Genomic DNA, 17,500 nt, shown 5'->3' with positions numbered 1-17,500 from the left:
ATATTCGACTTTCTGGCAGATTCCCTCAAATCATATTGATTCGACGATATTTCTTTATTAACTTCAAGTGTTGGTGATTCATAAGGGCAAGAATGCAACTTCGCCTCGTCGTCATGGAAACGTGCTGTAATGGGCAAGGGCTGAAACCCACATTCCTCAAACAGCAAGGGTCACATTACTAGGCTTTTCGAGAATTGCAGAAAAAAAACTGACAGATCACGTACTGTATTTATAAATTCAGTAAACAAATAAAACGCGATGTACTCAGAAACCTCTTTGATATAGAGAAGTGTAGAGATTTGCGGATCCGACTTTTTCGGGGCTGGCCGCTTTTCCGTTACAGTTCTCTAAACATCAGATGATAAAGAAAGCGGCTTTAAATACTAAAATTGGACCATACACTATCATAAACGGATGAAAATCAGATTACAGTTATATACCCTAAGTTCAGTCTGGTGATTATGATTCCCTGCATTACTTTCCTGTTTATTGCACTGCATAAAGCAATATACAATAAATGCATTACCAAACCAATAATGTAACATTCAATATCAAAAAATGCATCCGCATCTCTTTACAGAAAATATATTAGATGTATAACATGAAACTGCGACATTGAACCTGCAAACTTAATTCATCTAAAAAATTATACGACTATTCATAATGAGTCTTCTGCAGGGCTGAAGGTTTAAAGTCTCTCTAAGGGACTATGGCTCTGCCCTTGGTGATGCCCAGCCAGAAGACCAGCTGAAGTGACATCGGATAAAATTTCCGCCACGATGACGATCGGTTTCAGCAATTTTCGTGTTTAATCTATTTGAACATGGCTAAATATCTCAATATTGTTTTAAACAATTTTCCTTTTACATCAAACCATCTATAGTCATACAAAATTACAAAAATATAGTATTCGGAAAAAAAATCCGTAGTGACATCACCATCCGTCGGTCGTCTTTTATTTCCGTTTAATAGACGAATTTCCGTTGAATTCCAGCCCTTTGCTCTTGTTCGGGTCTCCAAATTCTCTCCCCGTCCTTCACTCTGTGTAGATATGGATACATGAACGGATATGCAACTCATGGATGGATTATGTTCATGCAACAGATTCGGATTTCGTGAAGTGGATTATCGCCCCAGCGTGCAATGAAGTGAAAATAACCTTCCAATCATTCGACGTCTATCAAGCAACAACTCTATCGATAAATGGCGTTAATACTCTTGCCTGTTGGTACGATGCCCTGGAAATCAGGACTACTAACACAACGGTGGGGCAGTGGTACGTATGGGTTATTGAGTTGGGATTTGAGGGTGGTATTGCCACTGGTATTTCCACGAAGCCGCTAGACTGGATTTTAAAATTCGCCGGATACTAACGTAAAAGGTATTGTCGCAATAGCATTTTTTCCGTCTTTTTTTTTCAAAATTTCCTAAATTTTCAACTTCTTGAGGTGCACAGTCACATGAAACGGTAATATTACACACCCATTTCAGTTTATTCTTTGTGTACCTGCCATCTCTGATATCCCAGAGCCAACGATTCTGACGAATACTAACGAAGAGAAATTCCTCAGAAAGGCACGTCCAGACAGGAAAATTTGCACGATCCGTGAATTCGAAGCTTGTGAGAAATGGCGCGACTGCTCTCCCGGATGTAATCAATCGTGCCAACACGTAAAACAAATTTTATTAATTTTATCGAATGATTAATTTAAAACTTACTAATATATTGTTTTATACTATATTCACTAAATTTATTTTCATATTCTTTATGTTACAACTTACACTCGAATATAGCTCTTGATTTGACTATGTTTGGCCGGAAAAGTTAACGGAAAGATTTTCAAACGGAAACGACCTTTATCGTCTGACCAGAAAATCAACAGATTGCTCAAAAATTGACAAAATTTTAGAAAATTGTCCGAAGTTAACGGAAAACGTGCTAGTGTGGTAACACCTTAAGAGAACTTCATTTTCCCGCTAAAAGGGACCTTTAAAAATCGCTAAATACAGGGTAAATTTTCAATATTTTGCAGCTAAATCTTTACTAGAAACAAAACAAAAAATATAGATTCGATTTCATCTCGAATAAGTAAGGACTCGCCTTACTTAACCTTACTTAGTTTGCATAGTTAGAGTGACCATGCTTCGATTTTTATTTATTTTTATTTTGTATTTATTTATTTATTTTTTTTTTTTTACCAGTTAGAATTCAATTTAAACTTGTATTTTTTAATGTAGTAAGATCTTTCAGAAATAAAGAAAAAATATATATGCAAAGAAATTTTGTTATGGGACAGGTGTAAAAATAATGTCAAAAAAAAAGAACTTGCTGATGATTTTTTAAATGTTGATGCATTAACGGTGTTGCCGTTTTAGCCGCCTCTCATTATTTGTTTATTTACTTCTCTCTTTTCCCTCCCCCCCCTCTCCTCTCCCCTCTTTTCGCTCTCCTCTCTCTCTCTCTCTCTCTCTCTCTCTCTCTCTCTCTCTCTCTCTCTCTCTCTCTCTCTCTCTCTCTCTCTCTCTCTCTCTCTCTCTCTCCTTCCTTCCTTTATTCTCTCCTTCCCTCCCCCTCCCTCCCTCTCTCCCTCTCCCTCCCTACTCTCCTTCCTCCCTCTCTGCTCTCTCACTCTCTCTCCCTCTCTCTTTTTCTCCCTCCCTCTCTCCCTCTCCCCCTCCCTCCCCCCTCTCCTTCCATCCCTCACCCTCTCCCACCCACCCACCCCTCCTTCCCTCCCTCTCCGTCCCTCCTTCTCCCTCCCTCCCTCCTCTCCTTCCATCCCTCACCCTCTCCCACCGACCCACCCCTCCTTCCCTCCCTCTCCTCTCCCTCCCTCCTTCTCTCCCCCTCCCTCCCTCCTCTCCTTCCATCCCTCTCCCTCTCCCACCCACCCACCCCTCCTTCCCTCCCTCTCCCTCCCTCCTTCTCTCCCCCTCCATCCCTCACCCTCTCCCACCCACTCACCCCTCCTTCCCTCCCCCTCCCTCCTTCTCTCCCCCTCCCTCCCTCCTCTCCCTCCATCCCTCACCCTCTCCCACCCACCCACCCCTCCTTCCCTCCCTCTCCCTCCCTCCTTCTCTCCCCCTCCCTCTCCCACCCACCCACCCCTCCTTCCCTCCCTCACCCTCTCCCACCCACCCACCCCTCCTTCCCTCCCCCTCTCCCACCCACCCACCCCTCCTTCCCTCCCTCTCCCTCTCTCCTTCTCACCCTCTCCCACCCACCCACCCCTCCCTCTCCCCCTCCCTCCCTCCTTCTCTCCCCCTCCCTCCTTCTCTCCCCCTCCCTCCTTCTCTCCCCCTCTCTCCCTCCCTCTCCCTCCCTCCTTCTCTCCCACCCTCTCCCTCCTTCTCCCACCCTCTCCCTCCTTCTCCCACCCTCTCCCTCTCCCACCCACCCACCGACCCTCCTTCCCTCCCTCTCCCACCCACCCACCCCTCCTTCCCTCCCTCACCCTCTCCCACCCACCCACCCCTCCTTCCCTCCCTCTCCCTCTCCCTCCCTCACCCTTCTCTCCCCCTCCCTCTCCCTCCTCTCTTTCCATCCCTCACCCTCTCCCACCTACCCACCCCTCCTTCCCTCCCTCTCCCTCTCCTTCCCTCTCCCTCTCCCCCTCCCTCCCTCCTCTCCTTCCATCCCTCACCCTCTCCCACCCACCCACCCCTCCTTCCCTCCCTCTCCCTCTCCCTCCCTCCTTCTCTCCCCCTCCCTCTCCCTCCTCTCCTTCCATCCCTCACCCTCTCCCACCCACCCACCCCTCCATCCCTCCCTCTCCCTCTTTCTCTCTCTCCCTCCTTCTCTCTCACCCTCCTTCTCTCTCTCCCTCCTTCCTTCTCTCCCTCACCCTCTCCCCCCCACCCACCCCTCCATCCCTCCCTCTCCCTCTCTCTCTCCCTCCCTCCTTCTCTCCCTCTCCCTCCAGGTTCTGCGGGACAGACATATCCGCTGGCCAAGTGTTCCAGTCCGTCGGCGGCGAAATGATCCTCTACTTCAAGGTCGGGTCTAATTTCAAGAAGGGGTGGGCGGCTGACGTCACCTTCGTTCCAATTCCTTCGTGCGGCCCTTCGGATACGACTACGACAACCACAACCACGGCTACTAGTACCAGTACGACTACAAGTACCAGTACTACTACGGCTACTAGTACCAGTACGACTACGGCTACAAGTACTAGTACCAGTACGACTACAAGTACCAGTACTACTACGGCTGCAAGTACTAGTACCAGTACGACTACAGGCAAGTCTACAACTACAACTACAAGTACTTCTTCAACTACAAGTACCACGACAACCTCAAGTACAACCACAAGCACGTCAACAAGCACAAGCACGACGACATCATCCACAACCACAACAACAGCGACAACCACAACGACAACAACCACGTCGACCACTACAACAGCCACAACGACGACAACAACGACTACAACCACCACCTCAACCACCACAACCACAACGGCCGTGCTTGACCAGTGTACCATCTACACAGAAAACGGAGCCACCTATTTCATTTCGCCGTATTTCCCTGAAAGTTACCCACCAAATGCATACTGTGCTCTTTCGAACATTACAGTAAGTTGTAGGTCCATTTTTTTTCTGTATAATGACGGAAATGATGATAATGGTGATGATGATAGTGATGATGATGGTGATGGTAGCAATTGTGATGATGATTATGATGATAGTTTGTGATGATGATGGTAGCAATTGTGATGATGATTATGATAGTTTGTGATGATGATTATGATGATAGTAGTGATGATGGTAGTAATTGTGATGATGGTGGTGTATATATTGAGGATGATAATGGTAATGGTAGTAGTAATTATAACGATAATGATGATGATTATAATAATAATATCACTAGGCCTACATCTTCTAATTCTAATGATAATGTTGATAATAATGATAATGATGACAATTATTTAATGATCACCATCAACATCATCGTCACCATCATCATCACCACCATCAACATCATCATCACCATCATCACCATCTACATCATAATCATCAATATTATCGTCGTCACCATCACCATCTTAATCATCAATACTATCATCACCATCTACATCATCGTCACCATCACAATCATCAGTATTATCACCATCATCATCACCATCACAATCATCTCCATCAATATCATCAACATCACAATCATCACCATCATTATCAACAGCCAGCCCCTCACCATCCACCGTCCCTTTTCCCCTTCAGGATGAGCTCGCGACGGTGTACCTCTACATCAGGGTCCTTCGGCTGCGACCTGGCGACGTCCTGCAGATCCAGAACCCTTACACACCACCGCTAACGTGAGTCAAGACAGCGCCATACTCAGGGCCGTGGGTTTTTGAATGGATATCGACCCCTTATGGCTGTGAAGGCGTGGCAGGACGGGTGGCGGTGCTTGGGGGGGGGAAGGTTTCGGTGGTCTGTGTGGATGGGGGGGAGGGGGGATAAGGTCTGTTTTTTTTTGGTTGGTGGTGAATACGCGGGTTTTATGTGGGTGTTTAGTGTGTATGGAGACACATACACGCACGCGCACATACTCTCACATACACACAGTTTCCTCACACGCACACACACACACAGTTCATACACAGACACACACACACACACAGTTACCACACACACATACAGTTCAAACACAGACACATACACACACAGTTCCCCGACACACATCCCCCCCCCCCCCACACACACAGTTCCCACACACACACACACACACATACACACACACACAGTTCCCCCCCCCCACACACACACAGTCCCCCCCCCCACACACCCAGTTCCCCCCCCCACACACACACACACACACATACACAGATCCCACACACCAGAACTTTTTTTTTTCAAATTTCCCGATAGATTTGGATTTCCTATGTAATCACCTTTGTCTATTCCGTTTACAGCTTGACGGGAAGGAAGAACAACTACAGACGTGTCATCCCCAGCGCACAGTTCCTCGCTACTTTCACGTCCAACTCTCTCAGACAGTGGAAAGGTTTTTATGCTCAGTTCAGACCGAGGACTTCTGGCTGCCACCAAGTAAGTTTATGTGTTTATTAGATGTTTATTTGATTTGTTTCTTAGCTGTTTATTTGATTTGTTTCTTAGATGTTTATTTTATTTGTTTCTTTGGTGTTTATTTGATTTGTTTCTTAGATGTTTATTTTATTTGTTTATTAGATGATTATTTCTCCATTGGGACTTCCTAGTCTAGCTCAATTTGAGTTAGTGAGGGACCAATATAATCACGTATTATACTAGGCTCATCGGGGACCTAAGTTTAGTGTATATTTCTCCATTAAGACTTCCTAGTCTGGCTCAATTTAAGTCGTTGTGAGTCCAATAAAAACACGCATCGTATTAGGCTCATCAGCGACCGGTACTTTCGTACTTCCAACAGCTCAGGATTACCAATTAAGCAATAAAAGGCTTACCAGGGAAGGGTGTTGGATACCACAGAGTGACGGTACTATATCTGCTCGCATCGAAGTCTGTGGAATGCCGTCTGGAATATGGGACAACAATTAGAGGAGCATGTGTGTGTGTGTATGTGTGTATTTGTGTATATGCATATACACACACACACACACACACTCACACACTCACACTCACACACACACACACACACACACACACACACACACACACACACACACACACACACACACACACACACACACACACACACACACACACACACACATTTATGTGCGTAGCAAAATCCACGTATATGAAATGATCATCCCTAAAAGAAGATTCTTCACCCCCCCCCCTTCCCCCTTCCCCAGATCCTGTCAGCCAGCCCCGGGGGAGCCATCACGTCGCCCAGATTCCCCCGCAGGTACCCGAGGAAGAAGTACTGTGAATGGCACATCATCGTAAGTGTTGGCACTTATTTACTTAGAAAGTTGAAGCCCTTTTTTTTTTTTTTTTTTTTTTTTTTGTAAATATATGTTTCTGTGCGAGCCTTTTTGGTTGTATTTTTTTCCTTTTTTTTTACTTTTTGGTAAATATGTATGTTCCTGTGCAACGTAGACACAGGTTCTATAGATCGCCACCTACTCCTGTGTGCTAAGAATAGTGTCTTTTCCTCATCCCTCATAACACCCAGAAAGCCTCCACATACACCAAACAACCTTATTCCTCTATACCCCAGAGAGCACCCGTGTTGACCTCTTTCCTCCACCCATTTCCAGGCGGCGATGGGTATGAAAGTTCAGCTGACCTTCACGCACATGCGGCTGGGAACCAACTCCTTGACCTACGTGGCTGTGAACCCGACGACAAACCCTTACTACGTCTCCGGCTCTGTCCTCTACTTCAACGGCTTCTCTCTCCCGCCGACCGTCGTCTCAGACTCAAGCCTCATGAGGATTTTCTTCTCCGGGTACCAGAGGACTCGGGGCTTCAGGCTGCTGTATAGTGAGGTTCCCTAGAGACAGGGGAACAGAGGGAGAAGAAGGGGAGATAAGGGCAAAGGAGTGAGGAAGAAGGAGAGATGGAGGATAGGTGGAGAGAAAGGGGGGAAATCCATGTTACTGATTCAGCAGAATTCATCACTAATTACTTTTCCTCAGTTTTGTGGTAAAGGTTTTAAGTTTCAGGGTTTCAGGGCGGGTGGTTGCCTAGTCATGTTTAAATTGAATATACTGAAGAAGGCTTCTTTACCTTGTTTTTCTTGATCCTTTGTACAGTAGTGCAAAGAGCTGAAGAAGAATGTTATAAACATCATATTGTATTCAATTTGATTTCAAGCATAAAGGAATTTGTTAGTAATAAAAGGATAAAATTGTACTTATCCTGCAAGTGAAATAAAAAGAATTTTGGCTGTTATTAAGCATATCATTACAGACATCCTACAACGGAAATTATGAGAAGAGACTAAATTCTGGACATAGTCGACCTTAAGCGACTTCAGGCCCAACATACCATATATTTCAAAGACACAGACGTTATATCTAAGAAACATACCATTATCATATTAAGAAAATATTCTCACAATTAAAACACATCTACATATTTTCCTATAGGCAGTTGCGCGAAGGTAAAAGGAAAAAATACCGAATTTAAGATATTAAAAAAAGCTTCGGAGAGAATGGCGCAAAAATTATAAATCTAAAAACTCCAAAGACTTTAATACCAGAGCAGATAACTTAAGAAAACTGGTCACCGAAATGGCTTGACCAACCCAGTAAAGCTATGCTATAAGTTGTGGAAAGGTATGAATGAGAACGAATATCTTCACAATACAAGGGATGTATTTAACCGGTTTCGATTATATCTTCGTCAGAAATACATAATCGAAACCGGTCAGATACATCTCTCGTATTGTGAAGATATTCGTTCTCATTCATACCTTTCCACATCTGTCAACATGAATACGGTTCTATGCTATAGGGTCTGGTCCTCTGTTGAAAAAAATTATATATGGAAAAAAAATCGTGCATGGGAGAAATGAGAGGAGAGCAACCAAGGTCGTTATTTCAGTTTTTGTTTTCTCTTCTTTTTTTTGGGGGGGAGAGGGGGACTAAAATTAATAAATAGAGAAATAAAAACATCTTGCATGAGAGAAAAGCAAGCAAGGTCGTCACTTTCTTTTTTTTCTTTCTTTCTTTTTTTGAGGGGAGAAGTGTGTGTGTGTGTTTGTTTGTGTTTGTATATATATATATATATATATATATGTATATCTATATCCATATATATACATATATATGCATATACATCTTTATTTATGTACATATATTTATGTATGTATGTATGCATATACACAGACATACACGGTGGAATACAAAACGACAAATTTCATTGATATTTCTAACCTAAGTCACCCTTCAAATAACAAAGTAAACGATTGTAGGGTATACTAATCTATATATCAATTCATATCTTATTCACATAATTTTGTTTTCTATATTTGAAAGAATAACAGATGTTTCACTTTATGGTAACAGAGAAAGTTAAAAAAAAAAATTGCCAGATTTTCCAGATCTGGCTTTTGTTTAATGCATTATGATATACATTTAAGTTTAGGCATGAGATAGACCTATAATAGTGTTACACTAGATGGCAAATTAAAGGTTTAAAAAGGCGAAAAAAAATATAAAAAGTCTCGTTAATGTAATTGATGTAAATTAAAAATATCCACCTGTATATAATCTGCATTTATTTATGGTTAAAACGGGATGTCGTTTTTTTTTCATGATGTAAAGAAATATATTCAATTTATGCAATGGTGTCAACTCTCTCTCCCGAAGCATGGAAACGAATAGAGAGAGAAAGAGGAGAGAGAGAGAGAGAGAGAGAGAGAGAGAGAGAGAGAGAGAGAGAGAGAAAGAGAAAGAGAGAGAGAGAGAGAGAAAGAAAGAGAGACAGACAGACAGACCGAGAGACAGACAGACAGACAGAGACAGACAGACAGACAGACCGAGAGACAGACAGAGACAGAGACAGACAGAGAATGGGAGAGAAAGAGAAAGAATGTGAGAGAAATCTAAGCATCTTTTCTGCAGTCTCAAAATATCCAAAATAACGAACTGATTGATCGCAGAAGACGTGGCAACGAGGAGGTTATGGTTTTGGTAGCGTTGGTTAGTCTGTTTGTTCGTTCGTTGGTTAGCGGGACAATTCAAAAAGTTATGAACAGATTAATATATATTTTTTTTTTACAATAGTTGTCTTCGCCTAACTTCGATACCATTAAATTTTGATATCTAGTGTACTAATAGATTTATTCATTCATATTCTCACGTTTCAATTAGTGCATATTCGACTGTATGACCATATAAAATACTATACAATGGTATGAATTAATATCCAATAGCCTTTTTGATAAACGACAAATATTATGAGACAAATTCCCACCTTTTCCCTAGGTTAGTTATACCCTGAATAAAAGAAAAGTTAAAAGAAGGCATATTTTTGCTATTTTCATTATCCAATATACTTATTAAGAGAAGAATAAATGAGAAATGCCTACCCTCTCCCCCAAGGTTAGGAACCACAAGGTTGAGCATACGTTACCATGCTTTCTTTATTACAATGCAGAGATTACACTTGATAATTGTGTCTTCCGTTTTCCAAGCTGAAGTCATTGATAAATAAAAGCTATATATATTCTTTGTAAATATGTTATATTCCGGGTATGTAAGAGAGTAATAAATTGCGCTATACATTTTTCTACAGGTAGAGTCTATTACTTAGTCTATTACATATCAATAAGGAAGTTTTCTTGTAATATCCATGTACTTTATGGGACTCTGTATCATTGTCCAGACACCAGTAGAAACAGGGTACACATCGAAATATATAAATTGAAATATACATATACACTGAACAATATCCAGTCGAAGTGAACTGTATACTTGAGAACTGTCATTATATTGGATTGAATCCTTTCTGTGGACTCATAATGTGGATGGAATCGTTCTTTTAAGTACTTGGGACAGTGTAGTTCTTCAGCCCCTCATGAATAGTACTGGAACAGAAAAAAAAGAAAATTATAAGAGCGTATTATAAGAGAGTAAATGTATAAAAAACACGAAGAATAGTGAGTGTATTGTTTCAGAGAAGGATTAAATACATGAAAAAATAGGTGCATTTCTTTAAGAATAAGAGTAAATGCATCAAATATTAAAGAAAGAAAGAGTAAATTAAAGAAAAGAAATAAAAAAAATGTTAAGTAAATAATAAGTAAGGAGTAAAATGAAACAAAGAATAAATGCATTAAAAAGAAATTGTGAAGAATAAAATACACGTATTCGGCACATTTCTAACCTGAAATAAAACACATAACTGCAATCATTATACATTGTCTACACTACTCACTATATATACATTCAAACAAAGAATATCAGCAAAAGTTTCTTAATGAATGAACCAGGATGAAGAACATGAATAATAAATGCAAAACAAGAAAACAAAAAAGCGACATAAAAAAGTAAAAAGTATGGATATATATATAAACAAAGAATTAAAATCAGCCAAACTTTTTTTTTTTTAATGAATGAATCAAAATGAACATGGCTAATAAATATGATAAAACTGAAATAAAAAGAAAAAAAAGCTTAATAAATGAACACAGATAACATGACCTGACCTCATCAGAGGATAGAGCCCATGGCCACACAGGTCACGGAAGTCGTCGTCGTTAACGGCCCAGTTCATGGCCCCGAGGAAGCCCATGTCCCGGATGTAGTCCATCTTGATCCTGAGGCTTTCTGTGTCCTCGTATCCTACCCATTGGTCGCCTGGGGAGCGTCGGGGAAGAAGAGGTAGTCATAGGCCTATAATCATTGGTGTTGGTTCCTGTCTCAAACACGCACACACACCTCATTCTCTCTCACATACACACAGACACAAACACACACCTCTCTCTCTCACAGACACATACACACAAACACACACCTCTGTCTGTCTGTCTGTCTGTCTCTCTCTCTCTCTCTCTCTCTCTCTCTCTCTCACACACACACACACACATACACACATACACACACACACACAAACACAAACACACCTCTCTCCCTCCCTCTCTCTCTCTCTCACACACACACACACACACACCTCCCCCTCTCCCCCCCTCTCTCTCTCTCTCTCTCTCTCTCTCTCTCTCTCTCTCTCTCTCTCTCTCTCTCTCTCTCTCTCTCTCTCTCTCTCTCTCTCTCTCTCTCTCTCGCCTATTTCTACCACTGCTGTCTTCCACATTTGAACCAGCTACAAATATTCCCACCCACATTTCCAACCCTACACAACCCATATTATGCTTCAGGACTAAATACCAGAGTAAGCGTATGGCACAAGGCCCTCTGCGTCCCACTGCCGCACCCAGCCAGCATTCTGTAGTAAGTAGCAGATCTGTAGGAAAGAGGAAGTAGATATATCGTTTCGAAAATATATTTTCTAAAAAAAAAGATATATATGTAATAAATAATAATAATGATGATGGCAATGATGATAATGACAGTGATGTCATAACTTAGTATCATTCTGGATATGAAAGATATAATAATCGTAGAATAAAAGGCACAAAAATTATATAAACGCTTTCAGGTTATGTATCCCATAGTCTGAATATGAGTCCGTGGGTTTAAGTACTCTTTTACTGCTAACATCACGTATTTCGTAAACGCGGTATTCTATATTCATGTTATATCCCCATTTACAATTCGTTACGTTACCTCGAAGTACATGAGGACTCCATTCCTCTTTAGAATAGGCCCTCGTTGCCCTGTGCCATTAATTGGGGCATGAAGGTCGGTTATGGAGGCGTTGCAGAGGGTATAGGTCTTCCCGTAGAAGGGCACGCCTATCACTATCTTGCTCCGAGGGCAGCCAAGGTTCACCCATAAGAGCGCTCCGCCATTCTTAAAGAGACAGAGGAGAAAAGACAATACAATCGCAGACTTGTAACTTGGGAGTAATGGTTTGCAAAATAAAAGAAAAAATTATTTGTGTGATGCCTTGATTTGTTAATCTGTTGACACGCTAGGTTCTCTCTCACAGCGATGAACAAATCATTGTAACAAATGTATTTTTTAAGTCGAGAATGAAAATGAATAACTCCTTGAAATTACACGTTCTCACTCCTACCCTGTGTTTTCCTTCCCTACACTCTCATTATATACATTTTCATTCACGCTTTCTCTTACAATCACTCCCTATTTTCATTCAAATCGACAACACAATTCATTGACCAAAACACATTTCAGAAATGATACATTCTCACTCATACCCCTTCCTCCTTTCCTTACACATCATACAATGCTCACTCATCCCTCATTTTCCTCACCCTCACCACGACTCATTTTCAGACACTCACAACATTTAGCTCTAATTTGTTGCCTGTGTCCAGACCATATCTTGCGTACAACATCGAGTGTACATCTGCGTAGCCATTCCACAGCCCTCGAAGGTTGTAGGTCATGAGGTACACAGCGTCCAGAGTTCTAAGAAAAAAAAGATATACATGAATGAAATAAGATGTTAATACGTCATGAAATAAGATGTTAATACGTCATGAAATAAGATGTTAATACGTCATGAAATAAGATGTTAATACGTAATGAAATAAGATGTTAATACGTAAAGAAAAAGATATACATGAATGAAATAAGATGTTAATACGTCATGAAATAAGATGTTAATACGTCATGAAATAAGATGTTAATACGTCATGAAATAAGATGTTAATACGTCATGAAATAAGATGTTAATACGTCATGAAATAAGATGTTAATACGTCATGAAATAAGATGTTAATACGACATGAAATAAGATGTTAATACGTCATGAAATAAGATGTTAATACGTCATGAAATAAGATGTTAATACGTCATGAAATAAGATGTTAATACGTAATAAAATATGTTAATACGTCATGAAATAAGATGTTAATACGTCATGAAATAAGATGTTAATACGTAATAAAATATGTTAATACGTCATGAAATAAGATGTTAATGCGTCATGAAATAAGATGTTAATAAGTCATGAAATAAGATGTTAATACGTCATGAAATAAGATGTTATGATAATTTAAGTACACTGTGAAATAAAGATCTGATATTGATGTTAATATTTTACGAAATAAAGATATGATATTGATATTGATAAATACGGAAATGAAGATATGATAGTAATATAAGCACAAAATAAAATAAAGATCTAGTAATGATGGTAATACATAACATTATGTAGAGATGCTTACAATGTTAATACATATTGCAATAAATACATGATACTGATGTTAATACATAAGGAAATAAAGATATGATAGTAAAATAAATACATAGTGAAATAGAGATCTAGTAATGATGTTAATGCACAACTATATGAAGATACAATAATGATGTTAATATATAATAAAATGACGATATGATGATATTAATACATAATGAAATGAACATATAATAACGATGTTAGTACATTATGAAATAAAGACAATTATGATGTTAATACATAATGAAATAGAGATATGATAACAATATTAATCCACGATGAAATAAGAATATAAAAACCTTAATGGTAAAAAGATAAAGATATAAAAAAATATATCAATAAAATAGTGAAATAAAGATATAATAATATTGATACATAATGAAATAAAGATATAATAATAATGATACATAATGAAATAGAGATATAATAATATTGATACATGATGAAATAAAGATATGATAATGATATCAATACATAATAAAATGAAGATATACAAATTACATTAATACATGATTATAAAAAGGAAAAATAAGATCGGATTATAAAACAACAGTACATACGTCTGCTCCCAACAACCACCTGTTACCTGCACAGTTCTGGTACATTATAGCCTTTGAGTACTTTTGTCCTGGTGCTGGTGGCGGCTATGGTCAGCTCCCAACCGCGACCCTCAGCATCAAAGGCTGTACGGAGCTCCTGCAGCTAAATTTCCAAGAGTCAGCAGTGAGATTCTAGCATTCATCAATGAAAAAAGGGAGGATTTTCTACTGTCAAACGTTCCCAGTATATTCAATATTTCCTTTCATTTTGGTTAGATTATATTCTTTCCATATTACAATTCTCTCTTTATGTATATTCTCATTTTCGTCCTCTGATATATGCTATTGCAAGAGACTTTTTAAAATATACAAACCAACAACGGAAAGTTATGAAAATCTTCTTGAGTCCCCCCTCGACTCGGGTCCCCGGGGTGCTCCCAGTCTACGTCTAATCCGTCGAAACCGTGTATGGTGAGGAAGGCTGGGGAAACGAGCGGAAAAAATAGTTTGTTTATAATTTCTTGCTGTAGAGAAAAGGGAAATAAATAAACAAGATTAAGATAATGATAGGTGAATTAGTAAATCAGAAAAAAAATTATAATTGTATAAATAAGTACGTGTTAAAAAAAATTCTGTCGTTTTCTCCAATAAATATTGTTAAACATATTCATCGTTGCTGAAGTAATTAAAGTTAATGTGTAGATATGTAAGAATGGCCTTGCTAGCAAAAAAGAGTAAAAGATAGTAATGAAGTAGATAAAAACTAAAAGTGTAAGTAAATACATAGAGAAATTCATGAGTGATTACACAAAAAAATTAAGTGAGCTAATAATTCCTTAATTATTGTAACAAGGTATAGCACTGTTGAGTTTTCGAAAATGTCAGTTACTGGGACAATTCTTAATATCATATATATATATATATATATATATATATATATATATATATATATATATATATATATATATAAATATATGTTTTTTTTTTTTTACAATATAACCAATATAAGTCTGGTTTAAAAAGCCCCTATAAAAAGTTGTTTTTTTGTCAATTTTACTCGCTTACCTGCCCTTGCAACCTCCTCAACCCCCCCCCCCCCCCACACACACACACACCACACCCCAAGAAAAGCTGAAACGAAGCCCTTCTCCTAAAATACACCCAACCCAAAATCAACTCCCCCCAACCCCACCCACCCACCCACCCCAACACCTCTCCCCCCAAAATCCCCAATCCCCACCCCACCCCATCCCACCCTCACCCACCCACCTACCTACCAACACCTCTCCCCCCCCTCCTTTCTCTCTCACCGACAACACTCGCCACGAACACCCGCCGTCGCTCTGGGCTGCTGACCATCTGGGTGTACTTCCCCCCATCCTCGGCCCATCCTCCGATAGACAGGACGGTCCTCAAGCCAGGGAATCTATCCTTCAATCCTACAAACCTCTCGTAGCCCCTTTGCTCGAGGTCGAACTGCGAGAGGAGAGACAGCGTTAGGATATATATATATTTTTAAGATTTTTAGAATGTCTGTGTGTTTATGTGGTGTTATTTGTGTGTGTTGTTTGGATGTGGTCTTCGCCTGGGCTAGCGACCCTAAAAGTGTGAACATATAGTAATGTATCCAACCATTTTCACGGTAGTTACACTTGCAAATGTAGATTAGCTTACGTTATTCTATACTTTTATAAATTTATATATTACCAACACACTGAATTTCAATTAAATAATCTTCAATAACTTCTACTAACGTATTCAGTTATAGATTCTTATATTCTTCTTTTAAGACCCTCTGGCGACCCTCAGAAAAACCCAGCTGACCTTATTCGGGGAACCACTTTCTAAGAGGACCACGTGACAAACGAAAGATAAGCGACGGCAGTTTGATAAAGGATGACGTGATCCATACAAGAAACAGCTATGGTCTTCGGGTTATCGTGGAATGGGTAACAAACATCTCGAGTAGATAGCAAGATATAATCCCTTTTATCTGGTTACGTAAGGAAATGCAGTTAGGTTGTTTTTTTTCCGTGTTTCTCCCTAACCTTCCTGTGCCGCCAGAAATATAGATGAATTGATAAATTATGGAAATGCTTATGATATAAAACACAACTAAAGTAATCATCCCCTTTATTATTCATCCAATGATTGAATTACTTATTTACTTATTTCTATATTTTGAACAAATGAGGGATGGTTACGTTTACTAGATTTGAAATTCCCGCCAAAATTGCGCCAACCGATGATCACGTGATGTCCGCTGTAAACGAACGGTCATTTGTGATCCGCCATTTTATTTATATAATCCTCCTCAACTTCATTATATATCAAATATTATAAAACGTGTCAAGGACATAGACATAAGATTTACCTTTAGATAATGTCATTTAGAAAAAAAAAAACGAAATAAAATCTAAACATCTGGTTTGAAAGTTTAACCTCAAATTTTATAAACCAAACGAAAAATTATAAATAAAAAATCCAATGCGAATAGATAGACATAAGAAGATTTAATCCTAATAACAGACTTTTACTTAAGGTGTTCTAGATTTTATAGATATTTTTAGTAGTTTGTAGTTTAATCTACAGGATAATATTTCATTAATCTGTTTATTCATTAGGTTACGATATTTGATAACATGCACGCGTGGGATTATTAAAATGTTATTAAAAGATTTATGCGGATTATGTCATAATGCGATTACTTTATTTACTTACACAGATACGGATAGAGATGCGATCAGTAAGAAAAAAAAGAAATGAGGTTACGGGATAGAAGCAGAGAGAGAGAGAGAGAGAGAGAGAAAGAGGGAGAGGGAGAGAGAGAGACAGAGAGAGAGAGAGAGAGAGAGAGAGAGAGAGAAAGAGGGAGAGGGAGAGAGAGAGACAGAGACAGACAGACAGACAGACAGACAGACAGACACAGAGACAGAGATAGAGAAAGAAAGAAACAAAGAAAGAGAGAGAAACAAAGAGAGAACGACAAACAAACAAACAATTATAAACACAAACCCAGAGAGAAAGAGACAAAAGAAAAAAATCCCCCAAAAATAAACCAAAGAAAAACGAAAGAAAAAGAAAAAAGAAAAATCACCTTGGGATTCTTAGGAGCGATTTCCCACGTGGTCGCCGAGAGGACGCTGAAGGCATACAGGACATGCGTGCACAGATCCCCCGGGATGTCCTCGATCCTGAAGCTGGCATCCCCGGGGCGGTGGACAGTGCCAGCCTGG

At 39.6% G+C, this 17,500-nt stretch overlaps 3 protein-coding genes across 5 annotated transcripts in view; 1 reads left to right on the top strand and 2 right to left on the bottom strand.

Moving 5' to 3' along the window:
* The window catches only part of LOC113805529 (protein SpAN), a 19,071-nt gene extending 11,226 nt beyond the window's left edge, over window positions 1-7,845 (top strand). Inside the window, exons 10-15 of the mRNA XM_027356531.2 lie at window positions 1,105-1,276; window positions 3,924-4,575; window positions 5,221-5,315; window positions 5,916-6,051; window positions 6,801-6,890; window positions 7,209-7,845. Coding sequence (XP_027212332.2) covers window positions 1,105-1,276; window positions 3,924-4,575; window positions 5,221-5,315; window positions 5,916-6,051; window positions 6,801-6,890; window positions 7,209-7,448 — 1,385 coding nt within the window. The 3' untranslated portion in view covers window positions 7,449-7,845. The remainder of the gene's footprint in view (window positions 1-1,104; window positions 1,277-3,923; window positions 4,576-5,220; window positions 5,316-5,915; window positions 6,052-6,800; window positions 6,891-7,208) is intronic.
* Window positions 1-17,500, bottom strand: part of LOC113805547 (endochitinase-like) — a 189,108-nt gene that overhangs the window by 103,777 nt on the left and 67,831 nt on the right. The window lies entirely within an intron of this gene.
* Window positions 10,025-17,500, bottom strand: part of LOC113810666 (endochitinase-like) — a 17,058-nt gene continuing 9,582 nt past the window's right edge. For all 3 annotated transcript variants that reach the window (XM_070123150.1, XM_070123147.1, XM_070123149.1), the window contains 9 exons: window positions 17,362-17,500; window positions 15,575-15,740; window positions 14,639-14,745; window positions 14,312-14,427; window positions 12,827-12,953; window positions 12,186-12,371; window positions 11,787-11,862; window positions 11,108-11,258; window positions 10,025-10,486 (listed from right to left, as the gene is read on the bottom strand). The exon at window positions 17,362-17,500 is cut by the window's right edge and continues 322 nt beyond it. In XM_070123150.1, the coding sequence (XP_069979251.1) occupies window positions 10,441-10,486; window positions 11,108-11,258; window positions 11,787-11,862; window positions 12,186-12,371; window positions 12,827-12,953; window positions 14,312-14,427; window positions 14,639-14,745; window positions 15,575-15,740; window positions 17,362-17,500 (1,114 nt within the window). In that variant the 3' untranslated portion in view covers window positions 10,025-10,440. The remainder of the gene's footprint in view (window positions 10,487-11,107; window positions 11,259-11,786; window positions 11,863-12,185; window positions 12,372-12,826; window positions 12,954-14,311; window positions 14,428-14,638; window positions 14,746-15,574; window positions 15,741-17,361) is intronic.

Source organism: Penaeus vannamei, chromosome 6 (assembly GCF_042767895.1).
Source record: "Penaeus vannamei isolate JL-2024 chromosome 6, ASM4276789v1, whole genome shotgun sequence".
Lineage (NCBI taxonomy): Eukaryota > Metazoa > Arthropoda > Malacostraca > Decapoda > Penaeidae > Penaeus > Penaeus vannamei.
The sequence above is the reverse complement of the archived record's forward strand: the minus strand, read 5'-3'. Positions and strand labels throughout refer to the sequence as shown.